Below are 26,325 nucleotides of genomic sequence, written 5' to 3'. Positions count from 1 at the left end.
TTATGAAGGGACAAAGAACCGCCTCTTCTCCTTTGTTCAGCCCGACTAGCGGCAGCTTTATTAATGCATTGTTTTAGCGTCTGGGTCAGGTTGTCTCGCTCATTAATGTTTCACCGTCTCAGTCATCATCTGATCTCATTCACCGACCCTGGTGAAGAACGCCATCTAGTGACGAGATGCGTGCTCGTGGAGACCAGTCGGTGTTTAACGGTCAGTGAGGACACGCAGAGTGATCAATGACGACAACACAGCGGCTACGTTATAGGCATAAAACAATTTATTACTTTGCACATTAACAGAAGAATTCCCTGCAGGCTAAAAAAAAAAAAGGTATTTGAACATGTCACAAAATAGCAGTAACAGCGAGTGAATGGCTCTCTGTTAGGGAGGGCGGAGCCTGAACAAGCCCCGCCCCCTCACAACCAGTCAAAGGGTTCCGTTCATTCACAGAATCAGAGTGTTCCATTCTTGGAATCGGAATATTCCAATTCTTTGATTCTATTGCTGTCAGACACTCGCGAGCAGCTTCAGAGACCACTAGCAGAAAACTAAAAGAACAAATATTAACCGAGCAGAGCTTTAACCCTCCCCCTCCCCAAAGAAAATAAACCAAAGAGGGAAAACCAAAGAAATTAACATACACACAATGTCAAATTACAAATCCATTAAGATATCACAATATATCAAAGTGAGAGGAATTTTAAAATAATTCATGCTCTCTCTATCGGGGCACAGAAAGAATTATGGATCGCTTTTTTTTTTAAAGGTAAAAAGAGGTAATCCTGCTCCCTTGATGCCATGGGGACCCCTTCACAAAGAGGAAGTGCATTTGTGAGGGGTCAGCAGAGTTGCCATGGAGACAGGAGAGCCCCCCCCCCACCAAGAGGCGTGGCCACAGGTACAAACCAGGAACGAGGAGCACACGTGGATGCTCGCGACGGTCATCTGGCAGAGGGGGGGGTTCGGTCTTTGACGGGTTCCACGTTTGAAGAAAGTACCTCGTTTGAATATGGACACGACGCAAAGAGCCCCCCCCCCCCTCCTCAGAGAAGAGCTTGTACCTCCCAAATCACTGACATTTGTGTAGGAATCTTTAAAAAGCATCTTAAGAGAGACTTGACAAATATTGCTAGCCTAAAACAGTCCCACTAAAATTTATAAACATTTAACCCCCCCCCCCCCCAAAGCATTTCTATTGTTTTCCCCTCATAATAAATATGATTCCCAAAAAGTGTTCTTTTTTTCCTTCTTCTTTTCTTTAAAAAAACCCAACAACCCTAAAACAAATACTGACATGCAGGCGAGCGAAGTCTAAACTCGCATCACTTCAAAGGAAGTCGACTAAAGCCTACAGAACTATTACACCAAATGCACATTCCCACCGATTGATTGATTCAAGCAACACAAACAAGACAAATTATAGTACAGACACACAATAGTGAGACCAACAACCACAATGAGTAGAATTATAGCTTTTTTGTTTTTCCACATTTGAAAACGACAACTGGCTAAATATTGCTTTGCAATGTCACAAACAGAAAACGGGGAGTGATCGTTTATTAGACCGGACGACGCGTTCGACGAGCGAACATTGGGCGTGGAGCGTCGACCCCAGCCCGGTCGGCTCGGTGAAACTAGTGCACGTTTCAAAAAACTTATTGCATGCAATGCCTGGACGACCCCACCCTCCTCCTCCTCCTCCGACTGGCCCCCTGATCCTTCCACTGCCAACGCCCACGCCTCCAACAGGCAGGTGCTCAAACTCATTCATAGTAAACCTGCTGCTTTACGGGTGGTTTATTACAAAAGGGTTTTCTCTGAGCGGTGCCCTCCTGATGAGGCGTGCGCGCCGACCGCTTCTCCAAGCTCCCTCTGGGTGTCGGGGGGCGGGGCGGGGGGGTGCATGGGCAGTGCTTATGCTTATGTTCAATTCATTTAATCCAGTGTTAAAAATGCATAAAAATATGAAAACGAACACCGTCAAACAGCGAGAGAAACTTTAAAGGTGGGTATACTTCAAATACACAGAGTCATAAAACCATTATTTAAAAAGTCTAAAAATTCAACTCATTGCCTATCACAAACCGTTTTCTCATCTTTTCTTATTTCTTGAAACAAATCCCTAAATGTAGGTTCATGCCGATTACAATCCTCGTTTGTCTCCATCCGTGCCGTCATAAACGACCGAGCGCCGCGCCATAACTCACGTCTGCCGCCACGTTTCGCTCTGACCGGATCCGCCCGTCCTGGGGCCGACTTCCTGTCACCGTGAGCCAGAATGCGACAAAACGTCCCAACCCAAAAGCTCTCCGCGCTAACCTGCGGCTCAACAAACGCAGGTCTATTCCTGAAGTCGCTCTAGTAACTACATCACTGGCTTTGCCGCCGACTATAACATTTCTTCACGCAAGTAACAACATTGACAACAACAACATCCATGATAAACTACCAATTCTAAAACAACCGTTGTTTTTTTTCCTTTTTTGTCGTCGTCGGTTATTTCTTAAGAGAACCACAAAACATCTTATATTAAACTTTTACAAATCTGCTTTGTTGATTCGTATGTATAAATGCATAAAGTTAAGAGAGATCGAGAGTGCCCTCTGTTGCTTGCCTAGCGTCCCGGGTCAGTGCAATGAATTGGCCAATATTAGCAAAAAGGAGACCTCAAAAAACTACGTTGGTTTCCGGCCCTTGATTCTACTTCTAGAACAAAAACAAAAGACAAAATGAAAAGCAAAGTCCAGCAGTGTCGTCATATAATCTTTCAGATAAAATCAGGTCCAAATAAAAATTAAGATCCTGCTTTTCGCACAGCGAGGCTGATAAAGACCATGCTCTGCGTTTAATGCCTCCAGCCGGTCCACGGGCCCCGACGGCTGAGCCGGTCTCAGGCCGGACCACTGCTACCGCCAGACCCGACTGCACTCGCGACTTGAAATGGATTCATGTTGCCTTTTTGTCCTTTTTCTAGGATCCAAAGAGGATTTGGGGAGGCACAAAAAGAAGCAACTGCTCCCCCCTTCGCCCCCCCTAACCATTTGAAAAAAGAAGAAATGCAACTTAAAAGCATTTCAATCAAGTGAGCCAGGGCTGCTACAAATACCCACACCAGCCTCTAGGAGGCCCGTTTAAGTCATACGTCTCAAAGTTGCTCTATAGATGTAAATATATGCTAATATGTACTGTATGTGTGAATATAAAAACAACAAATCTGAGGCATTTACAGCAGTTATCTCCTTGATTTCCCTTTACAATTCAGTGGCCTGCCATGAAACATACACACACACACGCAGACAAACACTCGCATACAGCAGTACATGTATATACAGAGATGCACGTAAGTACACACACACTTGCGTATACTTCGCCAAGATGGGAGGAAAACAGTAATGGGCATGGACACCCAGGTCACCTCGCTTGTTTAAAGACCGTAAAAGGAGAAAAAGGTTAAAACACACGGTCGTAAAAAAAAGACAATATATATCTATATATCATTCTCGAAAAGGTCGACTCCCCGCCATCTCTTTTTCATGTAGAGTTCCCTCCCGAACCACCCAATAAAACCCAAGACCTTGTGACAGATTGTGCCCAAAGGGGCTTTGAGGTAAAAGTAGATAAGAGTCCTGCTTAGCTGGGAGAGCGGCGGCGCGGCACGCCGGCACGCGCGCGGTGCCGCCGCTCGGTGTATCTTTACGAACACAAAGAGTGCAGACATTCACGTAGAAAAAACAAAAACAAACAAAAAGAATAATGGCTCAACTTGTCGTGCGTGTGTGGTTTGTTTTTGTTTTTTCATGTTTGTTTTTTCGCCCCTCTTGTGCATTGGAAACCCCCCCTCGGGGTTTGCAGTGCTGGATTGCTGGTTTGAGAGGCGGCTCGATTGGGAACGCTGATTGGCGATTGTTCCTTTGAAATAAAACTAAAACAAACGACCTGCTGGACATATTGACACAGCAGGTTTACCCTCCCCCTCCCCCATCCCGTCAAAGAGCCGCTTTGGTGCAGATTCAGAAAATGTAGAGTGAGTATGAAGAGAAAAGACTACAAAAAGAGAGAGAAGTGAGACAAGAAGAGAGAGAGAGAGAGAGACTGGCAAATGAGAGATTAAAAAGATAGAAGAAAGGGAATCCGCGGGTGGACTGGCTGACTCAGGCGAAGTACATGGTGTGCTGGGTGTCGTAGTGGATCTGAACCGCCTTGGCCAGCGCCAGGGGGTCCCGGCCGTTACTCTGGCCCGACACGTGACTTCCTTCAGCACTGCAAGACAGAGAGAGGGGCGGAGTTCAGTTTGTGCATGATGGATGGGATGCTGTAAGAATCTCATCAAACTATAACATATACACCACCGTTTGGGGTCACTTAGAAATGTCCTTATTTTTCAAAGTAAAACACTGTTTTTATCAATGAAGATAACATTAAATGAATCATAAATACCCTCTCTACATAGTTAATGTGTAAATGACTATTCTCTGGTGTTTAATGAAGTCTCTACAGAGGTGTGTAGAGGCCCATCTCCAGTGTTCTAATGGTACATTGTGTTATCGCCTTAGAAGACTAGCGGAGGGGGAGAAAACCCTTGAAAACCCTTTTTATGTGAGCGCAGCTGAAAAAAGTTATGCTGGTGAGAGACGCTATAAAACTGGCCTTCCTTTGCGCCACAAGAAGAGCAAAATATTTTAAATAAAAATCATTATTTATAAACTTGTCAAAGTCTTGACTATATTTTATATTCATTTGATAAATACAAGTGTGAGCTTTCATGGAAAACACAAAATGATCTGGGTTACCCCACACTTTTGAACAGTAGCGTACATGTAAAAATAAAAGAAACCGCATCATCGTTCTTGATAACCGGAGCCGGAGACGTCCAGATGCTGCCTCACCTGTCGTGGTCTTTGTCCACCAGGTGGTAGCGGGCTCGGAAGGCCACCAACCTGGCGTAGTAGGCCGGCGCCGGGATGGAGACGGAGCGCGTGCAGCGGACGTAGGTGTGGCACAGCTGGTAGGTGAGGAGCTGCAGCTCGTCGGCGGTGAAACAGTTGTCGTCCCACAGGACGTGGTAGTGGGACGGACGACTGGTTCCCTGAGGAGAGACGTGACGCGGGTGAATACGGCCCTGGAGTGCACTTGATCTACTCGGTGACACAGATCTGCAGTGCTGTCGGATAATCTGAGTGATTAAATGCTTTTATTCAACATTTTCAGAATAACAGCTTCTAAATACACGGCTCCTGTCTTTTTATACGTGACGCTTTCTAGAAGTAAACGCAACTTATTTTATATTTATAAAAGTATAGCTGCAGGCTTCCCAATAGGTGAGCTGAGACGAGCAGACAAGCCACCTCTATAAGGGGGTCTGAGGCCACGTTTAAAAGATGCTCAGGGAACAAGTGTCTCACTCTGAAGAGATGTGCGGGGGATGCATCAATGCGTGGGTCAAAGACGCATCCGATTTAAAGAAGACGAAGAACTTTCCTTTTCTTTTTTAAACGTGTGTGTGACCCTCACCTGAATCCCAGCATGGCTGCACAGGTAGAAGTCGAACTCGGACGGGTGTGTGATGGTGCTGTCCACCGTGGTGCCTGCCGGGACGTTACCGCTCTTCCCCACCTGCAGCGGACGATCAGATTACGGTTAAAGTCAAAGACTCGCACACTGAAACGGGATCACGTGGCGCGCGTGGAAGGGAAGCGACGGCGACTGACCCGCTCGGCTTTGTCGGAGCAGAAAAGACGAGTGTGGTGACGCTTCTGGACCACGATGTAGGTGATGCCCGGCCTGTAGTCCTCCTCCAGACTGATGCAGGCCTTCCTGATGGCGATGAGCTCCGGCCACGCCACCTGAAAACACACACGGCGAAAGGTATCCTACGTCACCTTTTTTGGATTGAAGCATCTTTAATTTGTGATAAATTGCAGTAAAAAGTGAAGAGGGTGCACTATAAGAGTCTGAGATAACAATAAGGTGCAAATCCAAAGTAGATACAGGTTGTATTTTGTACAGCCTCCTCTCAAAAGAAGTCACAGCCACCATCCCTGCCGAGTAGGACCACTCTTGTGGACTCTCACCTGTTTCATTTGTCCCTCAGACACTCCTCCCCGGTAGTAGATGATCCGTGTGGGCTTGAAGCGAGTGGACTTGTAGAACTGGATGAGCAGCTCTCGCACCATATTGGTTAAATCTTGGATCACCTCCTGGCTGAAGAGCTGCTCCTGATTGGTTGGAGGAGTCGGACACTGTTCACACAAAAAAAAATCATTAAATTAAACTTCAGATCAAAAATGTGAAAAAATGGAAATATCTACATTCACGGTTAGTTCAAACTGGATTACGCATAAACATTTTTGTATTTATTTTTCATAAATAGGAATGACTCGACACGAGTCCACAGGCTGCCGTTACCTGGGAGATGTCCTGCCTCGACGTCTGGACTCGCACCGTGGCGCAGTAGCGGCTGGGGTGGCCGTCCATGCTGCCCACCACCGCCGCGATGGACGGCTTCTTCCCGTCGCCGGCGGGAGGATGCGTGACGTCTGCACCCAGGAAGATGACGGGCTGCTGGAACACCGACGGCCTGAACCCAGAGCGGGACGCGCACATCGTTAGCATCTTGGACTTTTACATTTTCTCCACTTTTTATTGCAACAACTGAAACAGTTTTTTTTCCTCAACTCATCTGACAACATTGGGAAAAAAAAGAGACTTTGCCATAAGGAACTGTACACAACATTAATTATAGCTGTTCTAAGTTTAGAAAGGAATTCTGAAAACAAATATATAATATATATCAGGTTATACGAAGACAAAAACAACAAAAGAATCAGAAAAAATTATATAAAAATTAGGCAGATTATCGTTATGCTCGTATTGCTCTTTCCCACATGATTACCAGAACTGTCCGCCATTAAGAAAGTATCCGACTCGCCCACATCGTTCAAAGCTAAGAAGCAGTAAACTGACCTCTGATGAGGCACCAGGACGTTGTTGATGCCCCCCAGCTTGGCGTTGATCTTGAGGCAGAGGTTGGAGAGGGTCTGAGGGGACGTCTTCACCACGTTCTTCACCTGCACACACTGGGTCGCCATGCCGAGGAGGGTGTCGCCCACGCGCTTCACCTCAGCTGGAGACGCACACGGAGATAACCACGTTCAATATCAGAGAAGTGGCGTTTAAAACCAGACCACTTTGCTGTAGAATGAAAATACATATATTTGAACCTCCGCCTGTAGGTCTACGTGTACGCCCTTAGTGAACTAGGCCCTGCGCTAGTTCACCAAACTGTCACTCGACCGGTTCTTACCATAGACGGGCGTTTTTCCAGGCAGGATGACCACAATCAGCTGCAGACCCACGTAAGACATCTTGAGGTGTTTGAACATGGGCTCCACGCTGTCGGCTCCTTGGGCGTATTTACAGAAACACGGCTGGCCTTGAATGGGCATCCCCGCGTCCTTGGAGATCTTCCGCAGCTGGTCAGTGAAGCTCCTATTGAGAAGCACGAGACGCTCATCAGATACGAGCAGCGCCGGCGGACAACACCCAACACAATTCAACGTAGCGGGGAGAAAACAGAGGCGTTAGTCGTATGCAAGACCTGCAGGTAATTACCAAGACTACCACGTCACACGCGCAGCAACTTATGATGCGAGCTAAATGCTAACATACTCTTGTTTCACCCTCCTGTTACCTTTAGGGTCAATTTGACCCCATTCAATGTTTAATGTCGGTGTTCTTTGGGGTCAATTTGACCCCAGGCTGTTTTTCACTATGTCAAACATATAAGAAATATCAACTTTTTTATATATTTAAAGGGCTATTTAGGTAGTCAACAAACAAACATAAAGTACCTCACACTTAAACTTGGGAAACAATATTAATTCTAATAATGTTCTGGAGGTTTTAATTGCTGGGGTCAAATTGACCTCGAGGGTAAAATATGTTAGTAAATGTGAAGGTAACAGGAGGGTTAAGCAGTAAGCGCACATTACAGATGAGCTTGAAAGAGGATACGAATGGCTTTAGTTTTGCAGATTTTTGTTCATAAACTCATAATGGATTCATTCAAAATATGACTGAATGATGGTGATGGAGAGCAGTTCAGGGGTGCCTGAGGTTATTCATGGTTCCCGAGGGAAACGTGAATGTCTGCACCAGATTTCCACCACAAAAAGATCAAACTTGATGGTGGCACAACAGGAAAAGTCATGAGAATGCATCATCTGCAGACCTGGATTGTTTGCTTTAGGCTTCATTCCTTTCCGGGAATGGACTCATTCACACGACTCACTTGAGCAGGTCCTCTCGACACTGTTTCTGCGGGGCGAAGCAGGCCACGGCCCACACCTTGATCTCGATGCCGGCGTAGAACTGCTTCCCCCTCATGTCCCACACGCCCTGGTTGGGCGTGGCCACGGTTTTGTTCTGCGGAGAGAGTCCCTAGCCTCTTAGTGAACCCCCCGGTTGGATGAGCCAATACAAGAGATACTAAAACATATACAGACACACCTGGACAAGCATCACAAGCCCCCCCCCCCCAGCTGGTAAAGTAGTCATCTGTGCGTGACATACAGGACTGTCTCAGAAAATTAGAATATTGTGATAAAGTTCTTTATTTTCTGTAATGCAATTTAAAAAACAAAAATGTCATGCATTCTGGATTCATTACAAAACTGAAATATTGCAAGCCTTTTATTCTTTTAATATTGCTGATTACAGCTAAGAAAACTCTAAAATCCTATCTCATAAAATTTGAATATTTCCTCAGACCAAGTTAAAAAAAGATTTATAACAGCAAAACAAAATCAAACATTTGAAAATGTGTTTCCAGGTGTTATTCAAGTGATTTGTTTAATACCCTACTAGTATACTTTTCATGATATTCTAATATTTAGAAATAGGATATTTGAGTTTTCTTAAGCTAATCAGCAATATTAAAAGAATAAAAGGCTTGCAATATTTCAGTTGATTTGTAATGAATCTACACGGTTGGTAAGCACCGTGAGATGAATCTTCATGTCTTTATTGTACATGAATACCCCGGTTCCCATATCAGGAGTCTTGACATGAGGAGAGCGGTGGATCCATCAGAAGACGCGTCACTAGCCGAGTGCGCCTACTTCAGAGTGCGATTGGGAAGACACATTTTTAAAAGGGCAGTGGCTTTCAAATTAAGTTAACAAGATTTGCCAAAGGCCATTAGGGGCTTAGATTCTCCGAAGCAAGCGACCGCAATGAACTACTTGGTGCGACGGGAGAAACTGGAAGCCGATTAGACTCCATATCCCAGCAGGCAAGTGGCCAAGCCCTTCAGAAAGAGTGTTGCGATTGGATCTCGGCTAAATTAGCCAATAGTGGGATTTAAATTTGGCACTGGAATAGTTGTTTTTTGTTTTCACGGATTAATCTGCTGTAAAGAACTGTTGTAGATGCTGCCGACAGTATAGAAAGGGAGAAGCCGCCCTCCAGGGAACCCTTGCGTTTTAACGGGGCCTCTGAATGAGATGCTGTATTCCAGCACATTCAGTATTTATATGAAGCTTTTCATTTTCAGACGGGGGTCAAAGTCAAACGGTTTTACTTTAATGCTAAAAGACTGATCGACCTCCTGTCGGTAGCACATTGATTTTTATGTCTTCCGTTTGACGAGTTGGATGCGAACGTCGATTTGAGCTCCAGTGGGTGAACCTCGGCAGTCTGCAGTCACTCGCTCCTCGTCTCCACTCCTTCCCTCGCCGACGCGACTGAATGCAACACATGGAAACTTAAGCCTGCATCTACCGTGCGTAATAATTACAGCCTTAGAAGCCGTCGGTGAAGGGGAAGAGGATTTAAAGAGGTGCACTTAACAGACTGCAGAGCCACAGGAGTGGAGCACGGGGCAGGAGCCGGTCTGTGTGTGCTTAAGTCGAGTGTTGTCATCTAGCCACCACCTGATTTAATAAACTGCTTAGAGAGTTACAAAATCGAGGAGGAGTTTTATTTCTCTGTAGAATCTGTGTTCCCATTTTAACGGCCCTTCTGGTGGCTTCCTCAAATTTACGCATTGAGATTCTTTAAAAGAAGCGGGTATCCTGTCTGTTCATCCGTTTGGCATCGTGGACGGCTCTCTCAGGACTGCAATACCCATGAGCCTCAGCTGCTGTTGCCATGGAAAACAGGTTAATCTCAATTTTAGCCAGTTAGGTAATACAAAAAGTGCAGATTGGCCCTGTGATGTGACGTTTCTCACAGAAATGCATCATGGGAGTCGTTAACTTCTCTCCTTATCGTACGCATGCAACTTTGTTTTCTTCTGTAACTCCACTTTGAACTTCTGCTGTTTGACTAATGTTTTCTACTAAGTTGTTGGGTCATTTTTTATTCAACTCAACTCAAAACCCCATAAACTCTAACCCTTCGGGCGAGTGACTTCTGCAAACCTGGATCCCCCCCCCCCTCTGCCCTTTTCCCCCCCAGCATTCACTCAGATGCCCAATCCCAGTCACGCTGGCAGCCCCGTCCGGTACTCACCCTGCCACAGTCGCGCCCCGTGTCCGTGCTCACCCGGCCCCCGTACTGCAGCATGGGCGCCGGGAGCACACGCCCTGTCACTTCGGTCATGTCGTTGTGCACCACAATGCCAAACTCCTTCAGGTAAGGGTCCGGGCCCCCGACCATGCTGTTACTTTTTACCTGGGGAGGGGGGAATGAGGAGATGGTTACGGATAAATAAAAGAAAGAAAAAATATATATATTTAAAAAAGTCATAAACAGACTTGTTTTATTAATTTCTAAGGCCTAGTCCACATGCACAGAGGTATTGTTGTAAACACTAACACAAATAATGTAAAAATAGATCTGTACAACATGTGTAAACATGTAAAAAGTCCTTTTAGCAGGTTAATTGGCCACTTCCTTTGTTCAATAACGCGTTTTCGCTCCCGCTGCGCGACAGGTCGCCTCGTTAGCAACGCCTCACAAAAGATGACAAAGGCGCACGCCGAGGCTACGAGGCCAAGTTTGACAAAAGCTCCGTTTGAAGTGGCCTCACACAGTTGGGGGGGGTGTAAACGAAAGGCCAGAACACTTTGAAAAGCTACATTCAAAATACAGAAAAGAAATAAAGAGAGCATTCAACGACGCGTCCCAAGAGGAAGCGCTCACCAGTCTGCTGATCTCTTCCTGTCTGTCGGGCGCCGAGCGAGCGGTAGCCTTGATCATGGTGGACGTCTGGTTGTCCGTCAGCTTCTTGATGCAGCGCTGGCCTGCTACGATGTTACAGACCTACACAGCACGGAGAAACATTGAATGACTTCAACAACAAAAACCAACTAGAATCGGCACTCGGTAGAGCGCATACCTTCGCATATCACAAGATTGGGCATTGGATTACGAACATTTTGGCATTAGTTGCATGGCAATTGGATAAAAATTGACCGTGCTATGGTAAAAAGAAGATTTTGACCTTGACCTCTGACCCGATTGATCCCAAAATGTAATCAAATGGTCCCCGGATAATAACCAATCATCCCACTTTCGGTTTAATACTTTGTGTGTTATGCGAGAAACACGCATACAAATAAATAAATGGCGATCAAAACATAACCTTCCGCATTTCCAATGCGAAGGTAATCAGACAAGAGGGGGAGGGGCCACAGCAGCAAACTAAACGAGGAGAATGTGAGCATTTGACGCTTGCCAAACACTCGACAAGAATGATGACATTGCATATTTCAAGCATCCCAAACGGCCTCTTGCTCACCTCCAGGGGAAGGTAGGTGTGCTTCTGCTCCTGCCCGACTTGCAAACAGGGTAGATGTGGATATTTGAGCTGCAGATTGTACTTCTGCTTGAAATACTGAGCGACGGTGCACTCCATGGCTTGGCCGTTCTCGAGTTGTAAGGGGAACCTGTGAATGATGGAAAAATCGGAGCGAAGTCCACATGAATATATAAAAATACAAAAAAAGATTGAATCTTTCATTCTTCCATTGACTATTGAGTGGATTTGTCGAACGCGTCCGATGACGCCTTCGCTGCCACGCGACGCTGAACGAGCGGACGAGTACGGACACTTACGTCTGGTGGCTGGCAGGTCGACGTGTCACATTGCACACGCGGTACTTCCTCTTCATTTGACCACAGTGCGTGACCTCGACTTTCAAGCCTGTTTGAAACACAAGAGTACGCACCGTCACAGAGGCAGGTGGCGGAAGATGCCGCGAGATCTTTAAATTTAGCACGTTTGTAATTGAACTCGTCAAGATAAATGCTGACATGGCGGCCAACTGTGGACAGTGTGCAGCTCTCCGCGACCATTTACACATGTGTCACATCCAAGCCCGAAAAAGGAGAATTCAGAACGCGTCCATGGGTCTGCCGGACTTAAATATGCAGCTGAAATGCCACACCATCTGGAAAAAACACGTGATTTCTTGCAGGGTTCTTTGTGTATTTACAATAGAAACTGAAGATAAACAGAGGCCGAAGTTGCTCGGAAAAGATGTATTGTCTTGCGTTCAAAAACAATAAACCGCGAGTTATGAACAAAAGCTGCATTCAGGAGAGCCGTTCTACGGACTCGAGTGAATCTCAGATTTATTCTCCGATTTGAGAAACACGATCCTTTGTCACCCCGCGGCTAAGAGCGAGAGTTCAGCATGGGTGGATGCTAAGTAGAGTGTGTGTTTCTTCTTGAGTTCTTGCACTCTGGATACAAACAAACACCCATGTGCCCCGCAGGCCCATACCTATCTGAAATGCCAACTGTTGCCAAGAGGGTGAGTGTGCGTGCGTGCGTGTGCGTGTGCGTGTGTGTGTGCGTAGCACTTGCCTCTTATTTCCTTGGTGAATTTGACGCGCTGCGAATCCGTCAGAGGTTTGGTCTGCTCGTTGATGTTCTGGATGTCGAGCACCTCGCACATGAACTCGATCACGGGCTGCGCGCGGTAGAAAGCGGTGGCTGACACTGAGGGGGAGAACAGAGATGACAACACCTTCAAATCAAAGTCACGCATGCATAGCCAAACTGAAGAACTGGAGGCTGACAAGGGAGCTTCAAAGCTCATTCACTCAGCCTGAATGAATGTCATGATCTCATTGACAACGCCAAGTGACTCCACACGAGAACTGCTCAAAGTTACCGAGTGGATACAGGGCTCCAGACTGCGACCAAATGGTCGCATTTTGCGCCTAAAATTAGACACAGTGCGAGTAAATTTTTCATCAACTCGCGCATGCGCGACCAGTAAATTAGCAGATTTCTTTTTTTTGTTATTAAATATTTTTGTTGCTGACAAACTTGTTCTACACTTCAGCCCACTAAAGTTAGCGGTAATGCCTGAATGACTGGTTTGCTAACCGACATTAACTCCAGAAGAAGAAGAAAGGAGACGAAAACCGAAGAAGAAGGCTGGCCTGTGTGTGAGAGCGGGGGGGGCTAATGTGTGAAAAGAGGCGCACCGCAACGGAGACGCAACGAGGGCGAGGGCCGCAGAGTGAGAGGTCAGAGGGGATCCTCACCACCGAGCGGCGTCCCCGTCCCCCGAGTTGAATCTTTGGGTCAACTCAGCCGACTCTCACATGTCTGCCCCTATACACTCGCTCACGGTAAACGCATTCGATCGGGAGCGCGCGAGGATTTTGATAAAGTTAGCGGAAGGATTTAAGTGACAACATCCGGTTTTGCAAAGTTAGCGGAAAGAACCACGTGAAACAACATCCGTTTATCAAAATAAGATGTCGACAAATCATACACGAACATATAAAAGTAAACAATGAACTGATGTATCTTTATAGATCATTTCTGAGATTTAGCTTAGATGATGCTAACATTAAAACATTTTTACTGGACCAAGGAAGAGTTTATCAAAATTAGTCAGTCTTTTGTATGTTAAGAAAAGTCCTGTATATAGATTTCCCCAAGAGTTCCAGGAAATGAATAATGCAGATGTGTTCCATACATATCTGAAATCCCCTACAATAGCAATCAAACAATTTTAATGTATCAATTAGGACATTTTTCAAAGTAAAAGTCCTAAATGTTTAAAGAAATCTGTAATTTCTTTAATGTTTGAGTTGCTTTATATATGTATTTCCTCATAGTCCTAGGCAATAATGCTACACAATAAATAGAATGCTTCAATCGACTCGGTGATCGGTATTATCGGTGATCGGCAGATACTGATTTCAGTGATCGGTGATCGGCACCAAAAACCTGATCGGTGCATCTCTAATCATAACATCATCAAACCCTAGATGGTATTGAAAAGAGAACGTGCTGCATAGTAATATTTATTTTTGATTCAGTTTCCTAAAAGAAACTGCTTTCTATGAATGCATTCAATCAATGGGTGGGGGGGGGGTGGTGAGAGTGTGCTCACCCGTGTGCGCGCATCACGGCAGAACTTCGATGTCGGTGCGCGCATCGTTCTGTCACGCGAGCCGAGAATTGTTGACGGGGGGGGGTAGACGAAAATTACAGAGTGGCGGGTGGAGATTTCACCCTGTTATAATGGTAGGGGAAACACTGGAGTTGATAAGCGTGTCTTCTTGTCTGATCAATACACAACAGTGAGGTGCGTGAATGGACAGAGCAGCCAGCTGCTGATCACTCACTCAATAGCTCGAGCTGCATGAATAGACGGTGCGCGCGCAGACCCATTTTGACCCAGGAAAAACCCTGTGTGCGCCCCTAAATTTTCTGCTTGCGCCCCTAAAATTTTAAGTTAGGGGCCACTGTGCTCCTAGTAAAAAAAGTTAGTCTGGAGCCCTGGGATACAAAACACGCCATCTAGTGGGAAACCTCAGTCTGTTTCACACAGAAAGTCGTGTGACAGTTTGTGTTTTTAGTCTTCGTGTCAAGCGGACATCTCAACTCTAAATAAATAAAGGAACTGGCTTCAGTGACAAAATCTCTTGTGAAATACAGAGTTTTACAATTTCAACTGACTTTACAGGCGACAACAACCCTCCTCTCCACCGGCTTCTGTTTACCTGGATTGTGGAGGTCTGGATCGTGGTCCATGCCCATTACTCATTATCATACATTGTCATACTCATTGAATGTGTTGTAACTCTGTGACGCCGTTCATCTGGTCACATGACATCTATTCTTCTGTCCCTCCCGGAGAGGGATCCTCCTCTGTTGCCCTCTTGAAGGCTTCTTCCCTTTTTTCCCCATGAAAGTTTTTTTTCTATTTCTTGGGAGTTTTTCCTGATCCAATGTGAGGTCAAAGGTCAGGGATGTCGTATGTGTACAGACTGTAAAGCCCTCTGAGGCAAATTTGTAATTTGGGGATTTAAAAAATAAACTGAATTGAACTTCACTTTGATCACTGCTTTGTGAAGATATTTAGTTTCCTCTGTATATTTGGTATTTTAGTATTAAGTATTGTTATTGTGTTTTTATTAATGCTCTAATTAAATATCTTATCTTCTTAGGGGAAATACAATCCCCGTAGTTCAATTTGAGTCATACGATGGTGGAAATGAAACTAGGTAACATCTGCATTACGTCTTGCGATGTCGTAACATTCCTCATATCCGTCAGTCAACATCCATATTGAATATCAGCCCCATAAAGAAACGCTTTAAAACCCGCGGCAGAAGGCGACCAGCTCCCCTCGGGTCTTACCGTCGATGTTGAGCATCATGTTCCACATGGCCGGGCGGACAGACTGATGGAAACCGAACCACACCTCTCTGCCTCCGCCCAGAGGATGATAATAGCCCTCCGGAGGGGAGAAAAACGAACGCCCCACAGGAGTATACCTGCAGACACAGACAGCGTTAAATAACGACGCAAAATCCACCCAGCAGTCACACCTCATTTCATCAAACGCTAACGAGATTATTATCGTTTTGTAAAAGTCATCCAGATTAACTTTAACATGTGTTTATCATGGAAAATAAATATATAGGCGAAACATGAAATACAACAATAACGCCAAAAAAACATTTTGGTTTCTGAATCAGAACAGACAGCGCAGCAGCATTTAAGAGACGCGTTGCAAATTAACATTAACAAAAGATATACATTCTACAGTGTGTCTGTAAATGTGCCCTTAAAGCTCAGGTAGGCACTGGGCAGTTCATTTTTGCCATCAAGGAGCAAGAAAAGAATGAAAAAAATCAATAATAACTCTTTCGAAGATTGTAATTAAAGTACTCGGAGAGAAGACGTCTGCGCCTCCTCCTGGCTTTAGAGAACCAAGTCAGTGACGAGGTCTACTTTAGCCAATCACAGGGCACTTTAGAGAGTTTGTGCCAGTGAGTTTGTGGAGTCAAGTTTGTGGAGGTGCGTTTGTGGAGGTGCGTTTGTGGTGAGTGGCCGTACCTCATGGAAGGAAGGTGCCGCGTGATGACGTCCAGAGCCTGAACCGAGTCTTCCGGGACCTCGTTCAGGTGACCCGTCAGGGCCTCCAGCAGCATCTGCAGGCTGACCACAGACACCCACTGCAAAGACACCTTGAACGTCTGATCTTTCCCCTCGCCGGGCAGAGTCACCTCCAGATCCACCTACAGGGGGGGAGGGGGAAGAGGGAGAGAGACGGGGGGATGGGGACAAGGAGGAAGGGGAAGAGGACAAAGGGAGAGAGACGGAAACAAAAGATAAGCCGAGGGAAATGGATTGAAGAACCGGTGACGGGGGGAGATAGAAGCCAATAAACGCCCCAAGGGCAAAGTAGATAGAAATAAAGAGGGGAACACACAAACACTCCTACTTCTTGTAACGACTAAATATCTACATTGAAACACTCCAAAAAAGGGTAAAAAATGTAGATAATTCTGATGTAAATCTGGTTTAAGGAGCAGAAATGTGAAACTAAATGTATTCTTTAAAACATTGATCCCCCTTACATGCAGATTGTTTCATAAACTCCCTAATTTCACCCTAACATGACAGTTAAAAAACTCAAGGGTTCTCCGGGGCGACTGTGGGTCAGTGGTTAGCAGGTCTTTCAATCAGGGCGGTTCAATCCCCGGCCTAGTTGCTGTGTCCGTGAGCAAGGCACTTAACCCTGAATTGCTCCCCATAGCTGTGTCTGCGGTGTATGAATGTAGCATGTAAAGTGTCTTTGAGTACCTTAAAAAACAATTTCAAATGTAAAAAAAGAAAAGAAAAGGAGGCTCAGGTTAACGGTTGTACAAGCAGAGTTTAAAAGTACCAACCCTGTCTCTCCCGATTGGCAGTGGATGTGCCGTGTACATGTTCCTCTTCCCGTCGTAGCCCGGCTGTCGGTCCCCAAAGATCTGCATCTTGAAGTGCCGCACCATGGTGTCCACCACCTCTCTGGAAGACAGAAGGGCGGTGAGCCAAAAACACGGGCACGCCAGTACCGGCCATCGGGTGACTTCACTGCAATAAAAACTGAAATACGGCCTCCCCCCCCCCCAACAATGTACCCATCTATTAGCATCTAAAAAGGTCGAGGAGACCATGTCCCTGCTGGGCAGACGAGTTTATAGCAGCAGGGTTCTTACACATTTTGACCGATGGATTTCCAGGACTTTTCCAGGACTTTAAACCAAATTTCCATGACCAAACTGAAATCTCGGTATAAACATGAAAAAGAAAAAAAAATGCTGCGTATTGATTGCGTACGCCGGCTTATATTTTGAGCGACTTTCTTTAAAAAACATATTAATTATTTCAAACTCGGCGTAAATGAACACGTGATTCTAACAAATTGTCATGACTTTTATGATTTCAGTTTTTTTCCATGACTTTTACAGGCCTGGAAATGACCATTTTAAAATGCAGTGACTTTTCCAGGTTTTCCATGACCGTACCAACCCTGCAACAGCTACAGATGCAACGGGCAATCTCAAAATGATCCACGACCCGTCGTGAGGATTTACCTGTTGACCCTCCGAGGCCGTTTCTCAGGCTTGATGTCGATATCGTAGTGATAGACATCAATCTTGGGAATCTGCACCTGGAAGTGGTTGGCAAGGAGCCGGATGGGTTTCCCCACCGTGCCGAGGCCGGGACGCCGCGGAGGCTGGAACAGAGAGGGAGGAGGGGCGGGCGGGCCTGGAGAGGGCAGAGGGGAGAACAGAGTTAGGGACCAGGAAGAATAGGTGTTGCTGCGGGAATACCTTTGCACAAGAACATCAGCAACTTTCTTTATTGTAAATGTTGGATTCCTACAATCAGTCTGCTCCTCCCACTGAGGGCTGAACCTACCAGACTCTCACAAGAAATGTTTGCCGTGGATTCCTCGCCACATAAAAGGGCCCCGCTTCAAATAAACCACGTTTGGCATTTATTCTGAACGTTCACAAAAAAGGTGGCGACGGTACTGATCTCATGCATTAAATGTCAAGATGAGAGGCGAACGCGGGGCGGCGTAACGCGGGCCGTGCTGCGAACTCTCTCATCAGCGGCACCTTGCTTGAATGCACTGAAATGGCCTCGCAGGCGGCACACATACGCAGTTTAATTGATCCGAAACTCCGGCGAAACAATGACCTCCAATTATCCTTCGGCCCGCCCCCAGCTCCACCCACACACACACAAGGGGCGCCCACCCCTCAAGCCGAGACAAAGAGCGAGCGCCTCTCAGACAGACGGCAGCAGGGCCACATGGAGGGGAGCCACGCAGCGGGCCGGGGATTGCCGTGACACGCCACGCGCATAGCATCCCACACAGACGCATCACATGCAGCTACGACTGGCGTGAAAAGCTGTCGGCGGTAGAGGAACATCCCGCCGACATACAGCAGGCTTCCTCTCGCTAACAGTGAACCCGATAAGACATCCATCTCTCACGTGCACACGACTTATTTACATTAACGCCCGCTCCATCCCTCAGCTGTTGTTCTTGGCCGGCCATGCATCACCCTGTACCAGGACGGCAAGCGTTCTAAAATAATATATATATATATTAGGGATGCACCGATCTGATCGGCGCCGATCCATATCGGCCGATATTCCCATTATCGGTTTTGATCGGCGTTCTCAAAACGGCCGATCAGATGACGCAACATCTGCGAGAAAAACTATCAGAGACGTTTCAATCGCCGCGCACCGCAACGGAGACGATGCGCCCGGCGAGGGCCGCAGAGTGAGAGGTCAGAGGGGATCCTCACCACCGAGCAGCATCCCCGTCCCCCGAGTTGAATCTCTGGGTCGACTCAGCCGACTCACATGTCTGCCCCAAGAGACTGATGCTCACGGTAAACACATTCGATCGGGAGCGCGCGAGGGTTTTGATAAAGTTAGCGGAAGGATTTACGTGACAACATCCGGTTTTGCAAAGTTAGCGGAAAGAACCACGTAAAACATCCGTTTTTCAAAATAAGATGTCGACAAATCATACACGAACATATACAAGTAAACAATGAACTGATTTTGTATCTTTATAGATCGTTTCTGAGATTTAGCTTAAATTATGCTAACATTAAAACATTTTTACTGGACCAAGGAAGAGTTTATAAAAATTAGTCAGACTTTTGTATGTTAAGAAAAGTCCTGTATATAGATTTCCCCAAGAGTTCCAGGAAATGAATGATGCAGATGTGTTCCATACATATCTGAAATCCCCATCACTGGCAATCAATCAATTTTAATGTATCAATTAGGACATTTTTCAAAGTAAAAGTCCTAAATGTTTAAAGAAATCGGTAATTTCTTTCATGTTTGAGTTGCTTTATATATGTATTTCCTCAGTCCGAGGCAATAATGCTACACAATAAATAGAACGCTTCAATCGACACCGTGATCGGTATTATCGGATCGGCAGATACTGATTTCAGTGATCGGCACCAAAAACCTGACCGGTGCATCTCTAATATATACAGATGTATATGTATACATATGTATATCCACATGTATATGTATACATACACATGTACACCCTGACTGCCAGGAACCTCGGGGTGACACTCGACAGTCAACTCTCCCTGACGGCCAACATCGCTGCGACGACGCGTTCCTGTCGGTACATGCTGCACAACATCAGGAGAATACGGCCTCTTCTTACTCAGAAGGCGGCACAGGTTCTGATCCAGGCTCTGGTCATTTCACGCCTCGACTACTGCAACTCCCTCCTGGCTGGTCTACCTGCTAAGGCCATCCGACCTCTGCAGCTCATCCAGAATGCAGCAGCTCGACTGGTCTTCAGCCTCCCGAAATTCACCCACACCACTCCGCTCCTCCGCTCTCTCCACTGGTTACCGGTGGCTGCTCGCATCCGCTTCAAAACACTGGTCCTGGCGTACCGTGCTCTAGACGGATCGGGCCCCGTCTACATCCGGGATGTGGTCACACCGTACACCCCGGCACGTTCGCTCCGCTCGGCAACAGCCAATCGACTTGTGCCTCCTGCACTTCGAGCTAATCACTCTACAGCCAGACTGTTTGCTGTCCTGCTCCTCAGTGGTGGAACGAGCTCCCCACTGACATCAGGACAGCAGAAAGTCTCTACATCTTCCGCCTGAGACTGAAAACACATCTTTTCCGACTATATCTGGATTAAAACACAGATGTGCACTTCAGTGGCACTGGGATGGCACTTATTGTGGTGCTTTTGTGGTTCGACTGAGTTGAGGAAGTGTTGCTTCCTGTATTCTTGTTGTTCTTAGTTTATACTCTAGGTTGAAATGCACTTATTGTAAGTCGCTTTGGATAAAAGCGTCTGCTAAATGACATGTAATGTATAGTAATGTAACATAAATATAGACATATAATATATGTACATATATACACTACCGTTCAAAAGTTTGGGATCACTTAGAAATGACTTTATTTTCCAAAAAAAGCACTGTTTTTTCAATAAAGATAACATTAAATTAATCAGAAATACCCTCTATACATTGTTAATGTGGTAAATGACTATTCTAGGTGGAAACGTCTGGTTTCTAATGAAATATCTCCAGAGGTGTATAGAGGCCCTTTTACAGCAACTATCACTCCAGTGTTCTAATGGTACATTGTGTTTGCTAATCGCCTTAGAAGACTAATGTTTGATTAGAAAACCCGTGCAATTATGTTAGCACAGCTGAAAACAGTTATGCTGGTGATATAAGCTATACAACTGGCCTTCCTTTGAGCTTGAAGTTTGTAGAACAAAATTAATACTTCAAATATTAATCATTATTTCTAACCTTGTCAATGTCTTGACTATATTTTATATTCATTTGATAAATAAAAGTGTGATTTTTCATGGAAGACACGAAATTGTCTGGGTGATCCCAAACTTTTGAACGGTAGTGTATATACATACATACAGTGGGTACGGAAAGTATTCAGACCCTGTGTATGACCATGTGATATTTCAGTATCTATATAGACACACACACATTAAAATCACATTGTGTTGGTGGAGGAGGTTGGAGGGGGCCGCTTACAGCTTTTGTGAACGGACAGCTCAGGGACTGCGGGGGTCCTCCTGAACTCTGGACCCACACGCTCCAGTTAGCAAGTGAAGCGCGAGAGCGGACAATCGGGGACCCTCCCCATCGCTTCCTGAGAACACGCTTCCTCACATGCCCTCCTTTAGCCCGAGCCCCCAAAATCTCGTCCCCTGACCCGGCCCTCCACCTCCCGTCTCGCAAAGAAACACATTACATATACACACGGCGCCATCGTTCAGCTCTTCCGGGTCGTTTCTACGCTCATGACGCCGTCTCCACCGAGGAGCCGTCTGCTGCACCGGGTGTTTTTTCTTCTTCCTTTGTCACGACTTGGATTCAAACCATCTGATGAGTCACTCTACTTTGTCCCGCTGGCCTCGTTACCGATGGCAACAACAACAAAAAAGGCTAACCGAGCGCTCCGATAATTCTACATTACGTATCGAATGCACACCGACGCACTCCCCGGTGCATCGGAACTCAACACACGTGCATTCCTTTATGCCGCCATTTTGGTTCAATGATTGACGTCGTCTCCAGAAAGCTTCACAGGCAGGCGAACGCGTTTTTGGTTTGAGGGAATAATTTGAGTAAAATGCAGTTCGATACAACGCCACGACCGCCAACGATGGGCACAAAACTCGCCGCGCGTTTGAGTCCACGCCCCTTTCCCACAAACTGGAGCTTTCACAGAACTGGCACATATTGCAGGGCTGCTGTACTCCGGGTTCATTAAATATTATTAAAAATATGCTGACTAATTGATTAAATGTCTAACAGCAGCTCCAGATAACACCAACCAAAGTATGAAAGTCTGAAGGGAAGCCAGTAGGGATAATGTAATGTATCCAGGGTTCTTACACATTTTGACCAGTGGATTTCCAGGACTTTAAACCAAATTCCCACGACCAAACTGAAATCTCGGTATAAACATGAAACATTTAGAAAATGTTGCGTATTGAGAGCGTACGCCGGCTTATATTTTGAGCATCTTTCTTTAAAAAAAACATATTAATTATTTCAAACTTGGCGTAAATGAACATGTGATTATAACACATGTCCATGACTTTTTCAAAACTTTTATGATTTAATTTTTCCAGGACTTTTCCAGGCCTGGAAATGACCATTTTAAAATTCCATGACTTTTCCAGGTTTTCCATGACTGTACGAACCCCGTGTATCAAACCGTACACAAGAAATGATGTATTCTCTTCGCGTTTTAAAAGGAAAATACATGAAACGCCTTTTAAGACGGACAGAATTATACGGCGTTGTACTTCCCTGCGTGTGGCGGCGCGACAGGAAGGGTTTGTACTCTGCTGGTGAGCAGCGCACCGAGTTTGAGGTGTTCCTCTTCCACTTTCTCCAGAACCAGAGATGCACCTATATATAGCCTCCTCAGCTGCCACACTTAGAAACGAGTGTGTCTCAACACGCAGGCCCTGAACTCATCCTTCCTCCGCAACCCGTTGACTCGCCTCGGGCGACGCCACCGACCGAGGGCGTCGGACGAACGCGTTGCCCAAAAGTCAATCGGTTTCATTTCTTGACCATTCGGCAGACGGGACGTAGGCTTTAAAGTCCTTCGGGCGAAATGGACGTCTTCAAATTGCTCATTTGTCTGAGCCGACAACCGAAAAACTGAATATATTCTGTTTACTTTCACATGCGGCGGGGGGGAAAAACCACACTGCATTGGCTGTATTGCCTTAAAAATAATGACTGAAATTATTAATTTTATTATAAACAGTGTCGGGTTATTTTTTTCGACGACATGTTTCAGCTCTAAAAGCGTTTAACATAATCGCAATAGACTGGATGAGTTCTTCACTCATTACGCAGCGTTTCAGGTGAGTTTACGAGCACAAACAAAACGCTAATTATTGTTTTACCATTACCTGTTTAGTCGACGAAAAACTAAAAATCATGATGGAAATCCAGATTATGATGAGCATGCTGTCGCTATCTTTGCTTTAAAAGTGACAGCTTCTAATAGGGAAAATAAATCAATGAATCTAAAGGAAGATCACATGACTCCAACATTTCAGGGAAATTTAATTATAGCTACAAATATGCATTAAAAATGTATATGAATCGAGAAGACATCCCTCAGAATTCTTCTTGGCTACAGCGTTCCATCTTTGTCACAAGCGTATTTTTTTTAAGAGTTCTGTTTTTATGGAAATTGTGTGCGCTTTATACTTCCCTTTAACAGCCGCGTCGTTCGTTATTGAAGAGCGCTGATTTGATCTCGACAGGTACGTGAATTGTTTTGTGGGTAACGGTAAACATTTTAAAAACAGAATTCACATTGCAGAGACCCTACGATCAGAAGTGCCGTTTAGTCATCAAGCCCCCTGCGCTGCGTTATACCTCCGCTCCGTGTGAGACGGCGCTGCAGAGACTTTGAGTCAGAGAGGAAGTAAAATCAGCTTTCCCTGGCGAAGAAAACGACAGAAAACAAGTCGCTCTGCTCCTCGTACGTGCGTCTTTCAGCTCGGATCCAGGTTGACCGCCGACATCTTCGAGGAGCAACAAGATTAATGCTTAAAAAAATTTAAAAAAGCAGATTGTCTGTGTGGTGCAGTCACATTGGACGAGAGAGGCTTCGCCAATTAGCGCAGCGGTGCTGAGCATGTCCCTGGTTAAGACGAGCACGAGGATGATGGATAAATCACGGCGAGATAATCATCGTTGTCGATCGCTCCGACATTTTACCGCAAACTGTAGCCAGTCGTGTTCCTCCGGGCTTCTTTGCACCCGTCTCTGCACGCAGTGGAGTCGGATATTTCAAGAAAGTCTGGAATTTCTAGCTGAAGGCATCACAATTCCAACGAGAGTTGGGCTCATCTTGGGCTTAATTCACGCCACCCTCCGTGAGTTGTTGTCCGTCCACACGTCCGTCCGTCATTTATGCTTCCCTGTGACGATCTATGCGTCGGTCGCTTACATTTTGAGCACCGAAACAATAGGAACGGATTAAACGAGCTGCGTTGTGAAGGCACACCAAGCCTACGTCACATCAGTACTCAGCGCGAGATATTATGAAGCAACAGTACAGCATTATTTATGAATCACTTTGCAGAATTTAAACTAATTGGCTCAAAGTGTACACCATTTAACTGTTAAGTAAAGCTTGTTTGGCACATCAGTTCCCTCTTCTATCGCCAACGTGCATCAAGCCAACACGAGTGTAAAAGGTACGACTCTGGCATCGGACACAACACCCATACAGACATCTCCCTGCTTATCAGAATGTATGTAAAACAATGTCGGCTGTAGAAATCCTAAATCCACACTCCCCCTTCGCGAGGTAAACGGGCATTAAATACCCATCCTCCTGTACAAATGCAGTGAGTATGTGAATGTAGTAATGCAGCAGCTGTTTCCAGAGATGCACTGATTGTGCCTGTGTGTGTGTGTCACACTCGCACACCTGTGAACTATTGTACAATACTGTCATCTCCAAAACACAGAGCACCGTGGCTGCATTCAACATTTATTTAAGCCAATTTCCTCCTTAAATAAATGCACCACCGTCCTTCGTGAGCATGGGAGCAGTGTGGTTACAACAAAAAATTAACAATTTCTTGCAAGAAAACGTGATGAACTCTGCAAGCTGCACTCAATTCCTCATGTATGCAAAATATGAGTCTACGTATGGGGGGGAGGGGAGGTAAACACACATCCGGCCAATAAAATAAAAAAGCATCGTGCCCCTGGATGTACAGCTGTAGGGCGGATTGCTCCTCGTATACTTTATCATCAGCTCGTTGCAGAAACTCGTGCCTTTGTTATCATATAGGAGAATAATATGGCCTGCAGACGGATCGATGGAGGCGCCATCCATCCCTGCTGCGCTCGAGCAGGCGCATGGCACGTGAACCGATGACAGGGTTGCATTAAAAAACAGTGTATTAACGGTACTGGTCGCACAACGGCTTGTTAAACGCCCATTAAACTTGCGTTTTGTGGCCGTTTATTTTCGTTTTCCACCCGTCGCTGTCATCTTGGACGCAGCGGAGTGGCAGCCCGAAGAGACCCGCTGTTGCTGATGTCGATTGTACAAATGTAATAAGAGGGTTTAGCGGGACGTTGTTTGGTATTTTTGGACACATTTCTACTTTGTGGCGTGACCTCGTTGCGGGAACGGGGTCGTGTCGTGTGGGTAAAGAGAAACACGTCGTGAGCAAACAACGTAAACACACCACGACGCGGAAGGAAGGCAGGAAGGTCCTAGTTAAATCCCCACTCGCACAATGCCAGCCAAGACACGACGAGCGGAGCGTGCTTCAGATAAATAAAACCGCGCAGACGTTCTCTTTAAAAAAAAACACAATTTAAAACACCAACTGTCCTCGTACAGGCGCACAACGTGGGTCCCACACGGTGGGAATAAAGTCACACACATGTATACACAAACACGCGCACATATACACACACGGGCTGGGCCTCGGCTTGTTTTCCCGTCTGCGCTCCGAGGCCTCGATGCAGCCTCGGCCCACAGTGACGCGACGCGGGTGCACACGAGCCCCGAACACGGCTCGCGCTCTCTCCGCTGCTCGGCTCTCTATTTTCACATATTTCTTACCGGGTCCGAGCGCTTCCATGGCCGAGGCCTCTCTCTCCGTCTCTGTCCCGGCCTGGCGGCTCCGTACCGAGGCTGCTACTGGGGGCGGTATCGCGAAGCTTAAAGTGGCTAATTTAAGAAAAAGGAATATAGATAGATGCGTGAACGACTGCTGACTGAACTAACTGACCTGAGCTACCGCCGCCGCTGCTGGTTCTATGGATTTGTAAGTGCGCATGCGTTGGTTGGAAGTCGTAGAGCCAGCTGTGCGCATGCGTAATTTGCTGTACCGCTCTGGCTGATGCGGGGTAATATAGGATACAGTCAACCTCATGAATATAAAATAATATACAGTATATATATACACACATATACTTAGAAGAAGAATAAAGTATGTTAATGGTGTAAAGCAC

The 26,325-nt window shown here is 46.0% G+C and overlaps 1 protein-coding gene across 2 annotated transcripts; it reads right to left on the bottom strand.

Annotated features, from left to right (window-relative positions):
- Nucleotides 1-255: 255 nt before the first annotated feature.
- On the bottom strand, nt 256-26,096 carry ago4 (argonaute RISC component 4). 2 transcript variants are annotated; one of them, XM_056411906.1, is made up of 19 exons: nt 25,934-26,096; nt 17,845-18,019; nt 17,155-17,275; nt 16,319-16,500; nt 15,617-15,753; nt 12,815-12,949; nt 12,061-12,148; nt 11,744-11,891; nt 11,146-11,265; nt 10,513-10,674; nt 8,291-8,439; nt 7,304-7,488; nt 6,964-7,123; nt 6,406-6,577; nt 6,072-6,239; nt 5,709-5,843; nt 5,512-5,613; nt 4,887-5,086; nt 256-4,260 (listed from the first exon to the last, which is right to left on the bottom strand). In XM_056411906.1, exons 1-19 carry the CDS (start codon nt 25,950-25,952, stop codon nt 4,152-4,154), a joined length of 2,667 nt encoding a protein of 888 aa, XP_056267881.1. In that variant the 5' UTR covers nt 25,953-26,096; the 3' UTR covers nt 256-4,151. The 2 variants fall into 2 exon arrangements, with proteins under 2 accessions (XP_056267881.1, XP_056267912.1); XM_056411937.1 differs by having other exon boundaries at nt 8,291-8,424.
- Between the last annotated feature and the right edge of the window lie 229 nt (nt 26,097-26,325).

The sequence above is a fragment of the Pseudoliparis swirei genome, chromosome 1 (assembly GCF_029220125.1).
Source record: "Pseudoliparis swirei isolate HS2019 ecotype Mariana Trench chromosome 1, NWPU_hadal_v1, whole genome shotgun sequence".
Lineage (NCBI taxonomy): Eukaryota > Metazoa > Chordata > Actinopteri > Perciformes > Liparidae > Pseudoliparis > Pseudoliparis swirei.
Note: the sequence above shows the minus strand (reverse complement) of the source record. Positions and strands in the feature narration are given on the sequence as shown.